The 10,000-nt window shown below is 33.6% G+C and overlaps 2 protein-coding genes across 4 annotated transcripts in view; one reads left to right on the plus strand and one right to left on the minus strand.

Moving 5' to 3' along the window:
* The window catches only part of LOC122253192 (uncharacterized), an 83,563-nt gene extending 78,203 nt beyond the window's left edge, over positions 1–5,360 (plus strand). Inside the window, exons 9-10 of one of the 3 annotated variants that reach the window (XM_043016056.2) lie at positions 943–1,093; positions 2,098–5,360. In XM_043016056.2, coding sequence (XP_042871990.2) covers positions 943–1,093; positions 2,098–2,665 — 719 coding nt within the window. In that variant the 3' untranslated portion in view covers positions 2,666–5,360. The remainder of the gene's footprint in view (positions 1–942; positions 1,094–2,097) is intronic. The other 2 variants (XM_043016057.2, XM_043016058.2) reach the window with 2 other exon arrangements.
* Positions 5,361–8,685: 3,325 nt separating this feature from the next.
* Positions 8,686–10,000, minus strand: part of LOC122253194 (tRNA (cytidine(32)/guanosine(34)-2'-O)-methyltransferase) — a 6,649-nt gene continuing 5,334 nt past the window's right edge. Inside the window, exons 4-6 of the mRNA XM_043016060.2 lie at positions 9,981–10,000; positions 9,528–9,715; positions 8,686–9,265 (exon numbers count right to left, since the gene is read on the minus strand). The exon at positions 9,981–10,000 is cut by the window's right edge and continues 190 nt beyond it. Of these exons, the coding sequence (XP_042871994.2) occupies positions 9,044–9,265; positions 9,528–9,715; positions 9,981–10,000 (430 nt within the window). The 3' untranslated portion in view covers positions 8,686–9,043. The remainder of the gene's footprint in view (positions 9,266–9,527; positions 9,716–9,980) is intronic.

A 10,000-nucleotide genomic window follows, 5' to 3' on the forward strand; every position in this document is an offset into this window, starting at 1 on the left:
TGTGAGATGCTGTGTAGATCAATGCTGTAAGACAATAAATCTTCAATATCACTGGGTCACATATAATTTTCTGCTTTATGAACACCAGTACACATTTTGTTGTGTAATTCTCACATCTCTGCACTGTAGAAGCCAAGAATATTCCTTCTATAAGTTTGGTAGACTGATATTTCTCAATATATTATTAATTCACTCCATGCTTATAATTTCCAAGTTGATATTCCATTGATCGACATGCCCAGCGTACCCCGTCTCAGACTGCGAGAAGTAAGAGATTCGTTCATCAAGCTCCTCTCTCTTTCCACTAGTCCTTTTTACCCTTTTAGCATATAGCATAGACTTTAAGAATACTTACCACCACCAGTCCTTGTATTGTAATTTGAACTGATGATGTTAAGATAAATGGTTTAAGAGGAATGAGTAGACTTAACTATGCACGTTGCTTGAATATGCATGAAAATTTTGTTTGTGTCTGTGCTGCTATGCTCCCTAAATTCTTTTTATTTTATTGATTTACTTTTTCTTTCTTTCTGCATGATAAATTTGGATATGGTTTTGCATCATAGTTAAACAAACAAGAAGAGGTAAGTATTTAAATCCAATTGCACAATAGAGTATGGTATATTCAGTTTTAAACATTGTCATGTTAGCCTTAATATCAAGAAATCTTTATGAATAATACTGCATGATGGATATTAACATTAACATTTTTTTTCATTTTCTTTGCTAACATCTTGTTGCTTACTGAATGGAAAGGGGATAGCCAGTGTAAGTGTTTAAATGTTATAACTTGTTATATAACTGGCTTCTTCTTCCTTTTCTTCATTTTATCTTATATGTGTTTCTCCCCTCTTCTGCACTGTTACTTTCCTTAACCTCAAAAACATCACGATGGCGGATCTCAAGTCTCAGCGTTTGACGGGTGCCTGTGTATGTTTTCAGTGTGCCCCAATCCTGACTCTCAGTTTACTTGCCGCAGCAGTCAGTGTATCCCCAAACAGCAATTCTGCGACGGGCTGGAGGACTGCAGGGATGGGTCAGATGAACCCTTCGGTTGTACTGGACAGTGCCAAGCCAACGAGCATCAGTGTGGGTAAGTTATCCTAGTATGCATAGTCTGAAACAGATTCGCATAATGATATTACCTGCATGAACTGAGATGAAAACAGACAATTGATGCATTTTGGTAATATGTATCATTATTTCATATGAATGTACCAGCATTATAGGCATATGTAAAATGCTTCCCATCAAGTGATATAGTTTCATGCTTACAACTACAAAGTAATGAAAAGGCAAATATTTTTTTATGTTTACAAGATGGCACATCATTTATTTTGGTATGTTATCAGTACACTAAACCTTTGTTGTATTTTTAACTGAAGTTTTGCTGTTGTAACTTTTTTTTTTTTTTTTTTTTTTTTTTTTTAAATCATAAACTTTTTGTATTATATTTACTTGTCTTTTGATTACAGTTTCAGTTTCTAAACTTCTGGATCAGTTTAAATACATCCAAGTTCAATAAGTCAACAAATTCATTTCACCCAAGTAACACCAAAAGTGAATTTTCTCATGGCAGTATATTTATAATGTCAATATGTAGTCTAAAGTTTTTTACATATGGTTTTTATAGTTAAGGCTGGATTGATAAAATTGTTTTGCATGTCTGGAATAGTTACTTAAATTTCATGTTGAAAGATTATGTTAAATAGTTGTTTCAATGGATTGATGATATTTGTAAGGGTAAGCTCGCTGGGCAAGAACAACAGCAAGAAAAAAGACATCAGTTGTATTTATCAGTGATTTTACTTGTGTGAAAATTTATGATTATCATTGTTGTTCTTATAATTTTTTTGTATATATATATTTATAACCATTGTTGTAAATTTTATAATATTATTGCCATCTTCATCATCATCATCATTGTCATCAGCTTTATCTTCTCATCATTATTATTTACATATATTTATACATACACATAGATATGAATATCACAACACCACAGTAAGATTTGAAATTATGTAAAAGAACATTGCCATGAGAAAAAAGGAAAATATTGATTGTGTCTATATACCCTAATGTCTGCTTGTATTGCAGGAACGGTCGATGCATCGCAACATCCGCCATCTGTGATGGTAGGGACACGTGTGGCGACGCCAGTGATGAACAGAACTGCAATCGGCCTTTCTTCTCTCTCACACCGGGAGCGGGAACTACTATCATAAATTCTCCAAACTGGGCAGAGAATTCCACTCTTCTTCCTACAAAATCACATAATACGACTACTGTGAGAACAGATCGCCTTTGGTTACTCCACCTTAAAGGGATCAACAGCACAAAAGTAGAAAGCTCCACAATAGAAAATATTTTTACTTCCCCTGAGGGTCAAAATGATAGTGATTACACACCTCGAATAAATGTAAATGAACCACTGCACAGACAGGAGAATGACTCGTTCCCCAACACAACAGCTTCAGAAGATTATCACAAAGGACAACACAGAGATGGACACTCAGTAAAACATGAAAGCAGAAGTAAAAATAAATCTGCCAATGTAGAAAGAGGTTGGAGACGAACAGCACAAATAATGCCTAATTTAGAAGACTTTATAAACACTTTTGCCAAGTCAGAAGAAAGTGAATTTATGCCTGAAACTCAGACATGAATATGACCAGACTGGTGCTTCATTGGGTCAGAGTATTATAGAAAGAGGACAGGAGAGAATTGTCATTGCAATTTGCAATATGGATATGCAGGGTAATGATAGAACATCTTACGGATTACATATTAATATTCCCCTTGAAAGAGAGCTTGACTGATACTGTGCTATCATTTATAAGATAGGAATACAGTATGTAAATGTATGAGAGTAAATGATAATTTTATAATAAATTTTTTTAAATAATGAAATAATATGTACAGTATATTAAGATTGTCAAAGTCAGCTGCTATTTTAGTATGTCAATGTTACAAGATAAAGAAGTATATTGTATCACAATGCCGATGTTGATGTTGTGAGAGGAGAGTCCTTTTTGTATATCTAGTTGAGAAATACCAAAGATTGTATGTATATTTTGTCCTTGTTAGGGCCTTATGATGTTATCTAGTCTGTATGAGATGTACTTACCACTTTGTTTGTAAAACCTTGTATTGGGATCAGCCATTTAAGTGAGGTTAATTTAGAATATCTTACAAGCATTGCACTTAAAAGCCAATGATTTCCATATAAAGGTTTTGGTTGAAATTTCTCAACATATTTTAAATATTGTAAGGGAATGTATGGATGGTATTTGATGTAACTGAAACCTAGACTTTGGGTTCTGTTCCCCTTCCTTGCCATTATGTATTTTAGTGATATGTTTGTTCCATTTAACTTTTCTTCACTAGCCTCTGATATTTGGTTGTTAAGAATATTTTCTTGGTATGTGACATATGGTTTTGTGATTTTCATGGCCACCCAAAGCTGCATTAATATAGAGAATACATTAAAACTCTGTTGAACCTATTTTTTGTGTATACTAGATGCATCGACACATATCGTGCAGCCCCTTCTAACCAATCATACATTCACCCATTTTCATTCCCACTTGCTATCACGCACACGCACACGCACACGCACACGCACACACACACACACACACACACACACACACACACACACACACACACACACACACACCAGTTTATCCATCTGTCTATCTATCTATCTGTCTACCTTCCTGCCTTCCTGCCTTCCTCCATAGCTACTTATAAATATTTTTATGATGCAGTCTATTTTCACTCATGGTTGTGTATTAAAGTATTTCATTCATATACATACTACAATTTCTTTGTCTTCTCATTATAAAATTTATATTTTGCAACTTTCATGGTTAAGGAGAAAAATGTGTGGCTAAATGTGAAAAATACAGAGACGAACCATATTTCACTTTTGCTTACAAAATGTAAATCAGGTGCTCATGTATATTGATATCCTTTACTTTTTGCCTTTTTTCTAAAATTGGACATCGCATTTTTAAAATTTGGTAACTGCTCTTATTTAATACCATCTAGGTGAAATGTTTAAATAATATTGGAGGAAATATGTCTTCCTGTGACATATTTCATGAAATTATTACTCAAAGATCACCTGCCACATCAGGTGGTTTAGGACACGGTGCCTTCTTAGTAGTTTAAAATTTGAGTTCAGAGTATTAGGAAAAAACTGTAATAAATGGAAACAAATGTATTATGATCATCTGTACATTTATTAATACAATTATAGTGAAAACGACAAAAAAAATCTTAACTGGTCAATCTGGGCTTCTGTTACATACTAATATGAGTTCCAGAATAATTTCCAGATTGTTCTTTATTGTGGCAAATTTGAACAACATTCCAAAAAGGTATACATGGAAACGCTTTTTTTCTTTTATTTTTCAGTAACTTTCTCAAAGTCACCTAAAGAAATACTCAATGTGGCATATAATCTCTTTCAGCATATTTCCTTTTTAAGCATTTTTTGTTATCTACAAGACAATTATGCATTCATATTCCAAAATCAGAGACATACATACTCTTGATTTAAGGAACTCTGAATCATTATTTATTTCATGCAGTTTTGTATCTTATTGCACAGCTCAGTTTTATGACTAGTCTGAAAGAGTTATTGTTAGTCCAGTGATAATACTTGATGGTGGTATATAAAAAGAATCTTTTTGGAGGTCAGTTATATTGAAGGAAATGATGTTTTAAATGGTCAGAGTATTTCCATTACATTCTTTGTATATTTTTAGATGAGAATATTTCTTTTTTAATGTTTAAATTGTCAGTTCAGTAATATTTGCTTCACTATTACAACATGTCCATAAAAGAGACTGCTTTTACTGCACCTTTTAGAAAGCATTTGTAAAGTTGCACTCTACAAACTTAGTGGTTATTTTTACAACTATTAATAGACAGTATGAAATACAGTATGTATGTATCCATATGTTTCATGTAGTGGAAAACTTAAATATGCTAGTGCAATAAGAACACAACAGAACATGCCTTTATATGGTTCTATTTACATAATAGGAAATAACTAGTCGAAACAATATTTTTCATAGCTAGCTCAAAATTAACATTGTCCACTATACTTTAAATAATCTTTTAAAGTTAGTCTATAAAATCTATTATGTTGTTATACCCATCCTTAAATTTAATTGATTTTATTCTTCAAATGCATTACTTTCTTTGCATCCCCATGATTAGTCCACATATGTGTATATATTAGCTGCATTGTAAATGAAACATATGGTATTTTTAAGCTTATGTGATATATTTATGTTGTACTACATTTTGGAAGTATAAAAGTTTTGTAATAAACCTATGATAAATAAGTCTGAAGTATTTTTAGCCTTAATTATATCACCCCATTTCAGTTCCTATATATTTTTGTAAAATAAATCTCATTATAGGATCCAAAAGGCAATTTACAAACACTTTCCACCATTTGTTACAGTTTTTTTTACATTTTAAGCATTCTAGTTACATTTTGAAAATTCTGCCTGTACTGGTCCATTACCACCATTACTTTAACACAGCATACTAAACACAAACCCACTTATACCCCAGTAGAATCACAGCATATTTTTACATAATACCTTTCATCTTCAATATTTAAACATCTAGAACTAAACTACATATACCTACACAAACCCTAACATAGTTTTTATCTCATTTGCAACATAGTTTTCACTACAAAGGCACTACAAATTCTTCTACTACTGTGTGGTGACAAGGCTTCTATGATTAACTATGACCAGTATCGTTTTGCTCCAAGTATATCTGTATACTAAGTACAGAAACAGGCCATCTATTGAAACTCATGTTGTGACTGGTCTACACAAAAGTTTTTTTAAAGACAGGAAAAATCTTTTGTAATAGCCTTAGAGAACACCAATGGGTATCAAAGCTGATAGTTCTAAAGAAAGCTGAAACCTTTTTTGCTTACTTTTTCTAGATCTTAGGGTAGTTGTGTGGAAGAAAGTGGAAAATTGGAAAATCCATGCGAAACTGTTGTTGGTGTTACCAAATAAATAAGGATCACAGTATACACCAAACAAACCTTCCTAATCCCCTACCAGAGACAAGCCCCTAAGGCCTCTTCCCCCTGGGGTAACCCAGTCACGGCGGGGGCATTCCAGCCTTGCATGTTACACTGCAAGGGCTCTTGAACGCATAGGCCTAAATCAGTTAAATAAACGACACCATATGGCGTCACCCAGCAAACGGGCCTTGAATGCGCAGTACCGTAGTGTACCAGCCGTCCAGAGAGGGTTAAGAAGCTCACTCTCTAATCTATTATACCTGAAGTCTTTCCTTCTGAAGTTTAACCTGCACTCATTGCAGTTAGGATGAAAGTTTTTAATGCAACACATGAGTGCCTAAGCAATGTTTGACTTCATTAATTCTTATTGTAATATGAAGATGCTGTACCTAGTCACACCCAGAATGAGACGTCATAGCTGGTTCAGTTTGCTGCATGGGTCAAGCTGACAGGTGTAGTATTATGTAGTATTAGTAGTAGTGGGAGGAAGAGGAGGAAAAAATAATAATAATGATAAAAAATAAATAAATAAATAAAAAATAAATAAAAAATAATAATACAAAAAATAAATAAAATAATAAATAAATAAATAAGTTTATTTTGTTAGAAAGTGACGACATGTGAAATGTATCAAAATATAAGAATGCCCCAAATATATGGGCTACAATACATGTAAAAATATAGTTATTCAAGGATTATTTGACTCAATAGAAATTTAAGGGACATTTAGCATTTCCTGAGTATTCCTTGGTATTCTGTCATGTTAATGTTTAACAAAATATTATGATTTAAAGTTTTAAAAACATGCAACCTGATAAATATTAAAACAATATTTCTTATTTCATGACTAGAATGTTAATCAAAATTAATATTGCTTCATAATATAGATACAGTATCATCATAACAGTTGTTGTTACATATTGCCACATCAGAGCACCATTCACACTCTAACTGTGTATATTCTGGTGTAGTGCAATGACTCTCTCATCAGGCATTTACTTTTAATCCTATTATAACAACATAAGTTGTTTCCTCTTAAAATTAACCTTAGGTATAATATACCTGACTGTAATGACATTACAAACATTTGGGTGGTTCCCCACAGGCTCCTCATCTTGGTTTTCTGCTGAAGCATGTGTTTGGGTGCAGTATAACCAATTTTAGTGGGTAAAGTGAAATATCTTTTGGGTACTTCCTACCCTTGTTTAGTGACTGTTATGTTGTGGGTAAGATATTGCCTTCCTATTGGGATGATCAACACAGCTGTCTATCAACAACTCTTAAACCTTCTATAAGACCAACACTGACACACCAGTCTGAGGAATGCCTCAAAACCACACCAAAAGGGAGTCATTAGTCTGCATCCTCAACCCCTTTGTTCATTAATATATTTCATCGTGTATAAGATGAAAATATCAGAGATAAAAAAAAATCAAGTCTAAGAAAATGGTTCAGTGAAAGAGCCCCTTGTTGATCCCAGGCCTCGGCACAGGTAGTGTGCCCTTTCCTCTTGGATGTTCTGTCTACTACACAAGTTAGAATGGGAACAATTCAACTCAAACAGCTATTTATGGGTCTAAAGATTTGGCAATGGCGTCTTTATTTTAGCATAATTTTTTTGCAGAAAAGCTTCAGGTCACACATACACAAGCAAAGCACACACATGCACACAGTTTTTCCCATTAGCCCTTTGGCCATATTAACCCATTGTGGATGGATGTCACAACATACATGACACAGGAGCTTTGGCCTGACAACAGGCATCATGACATGCATGACATTGGGGGATTTTGTACTATGAGTAATGAGAGAGTGATAATGACAATTGAGGCTAAAATTACTACAATTGCCGTGAGGGAGAGGAGAGGGAGCCATGAATGGCAACCATCCACACTCTCTAGCAAGCACTAGCTTTATAGAGTGATGGCACAGAGCAAGTTGCCAACCTCTTGCTCTAAAGTAACACTGATGAAGGATGTGCAGGTAGAATGAGAAGTGGAAGGTCTCAAACCATATCCAGTGTCTACAATGTGCCCCTGTGCCAGTAGGGATGCCTTTTACTGTGACAACCACAGTCATAAGCACAGGTTTCCTTTCTCTTCAGTACCTTTTCATGTTATCTTCATTGTGGATGGTTTGGTATTCGTTTATGACAGTACACAAACAAAAAATAAAGTTGTTTTTTGTTCTCCCATAAAACAGCAATACTTCTATCACACTGAGTATAAAGAAAATAATGATCTGATATGAACCCTGTACTCCAATTTTAGTCAGCTTCAGTATTGATAGAGCCTGTTTTTGACACACATAAGTCTCTCAATGAAATAAAACACACAAAAATTAAAATACAAAAATGGCTCTAGTTTTACAATGAGTGACTGAGAGTGGGAAAAGTCAAAGTATGCTGCTTGAAGCTACCTCACTCACCTCACTGAGCATGCAAATCTATCTCCATCTGCAATGAGGATGGGCAGAAAATTATTCTTAGGAGATGCCATTTTCCTTCAAAAAACAAAATGGAAAATTTGCCAATTTATATACTGCCCTATCCTAAAAAATATCATGACTTTTACGAAAATTACCATGACTTTCATCAAAGACTAAAAGAAAGTCTGTTTTTAAGTACTTTTTCATTTTTATTTTTTGTAAATAATATTTGAATAAACGATGATATACATAGTGATAATCAGCAAAAACATATCCAGTATAATTAAAGAAACATACACTTTCTTATAGAAATGTGTATAGTAAGTAAAATTCAACATAGGATTCACTATTCATGAGAATAAGACATACAATACAACATCCAGCCAATTTGAAAATTACATTAAGACTGCTATTGGTAAAATTTCAATATTTCTGAAAAATCATGCCAACCTAGGTTTATCAACATGTTCAGCACCTAATTCTTTTAAAATAAACTTAATCCCATTTCCAAGAGGCTTGGCATTAAAAGAGTAAATTGGTTGAATCCTAAGGTTCCAAATTCACTTCATCCATTTTCTTTATCATTTCTTCTGGGGTATTAGCTGCTATTTCTTGATTCTCTAGTATTACTTTTTCTTCTCCTTGTAGAACTGGGTCCAAAAGAGGATTAATTTGCTGATTTTGGCGTTTCATGGCAATTGCTGTCGTGTATGCAGGGCTTATAGGTGGCTGAGTTGGTGGTCGGTACTCATAAGATTGACCATCAATCTGGAGAGAAGGAAATAAAAAGTGAGCATTCCCTCATATAACTGAAATACACTATATTATAAGCATGAAGTTATTTCCTATTGATAGGGTAATGTATAGAGTTCTCTATAAATGATACATAGTTTTCTTTCAAGATGAATCAATGAAAAATCAATATGATATTACAAAATTTGCTACTGACAATAAAATAAAATATTAAGCATAATGGCAGTGCCAAACAAAATCTTCTTTACAATAATTGTTCAGGATAAACTGAACTTACCTGCAATGGATATGTCATATCAGAGTCATAAGCAGAAAGATCACCACAAGCAAGGAACGGAACTATGACACGATTTATCCCCTTGAGGTCTTGCCAAGATCCTTGGTAACTAAGGTCAAGCAGTGGGTTCACCATGGTGGGAGTGTAACCATCAGGGGGTCTATAGTCCTGACATACAACAAAAGATTCTGTAAAAAAGTACATAAATAAATAAACAAATTACATTTCAGCTATGATCTAAAAATCATACAAATACATTTAAAAAGCCTAAGTCAATGGTAAATGACATTTGACAGTCAAATAAGCTAATAAAAAATTCAATGTCAATGTCTAGCATCCAGATTTTCCTGCAAAATGTTTTACAGTTCTAATATTCAATTTATTTTAAAACTCTTTTCTGTGAAATGCATTTCATATATATTCACATAAAATTCCTATGATTTCTTAACTCACCAATACTAGAGTTCCTTGAC

The sequence above is a fragment of the Penaeus japonicus genome, unplaced genomic scaffold (assembly GCF_977035675.1).
Source record: "Penaeus japonicus unplaced genomic scaffold, GWHDUDI00000001_assembly GWHDUDI00000008, whole genome shotgun sequence".
Classification (NCBI taxonomy): domain Eukaryota; kingdom Metazoa; phylum Arthropoda; class Malacostraca; order Decapoda; family Penaeidae; genus Penaeus; species Penaeus japonicus.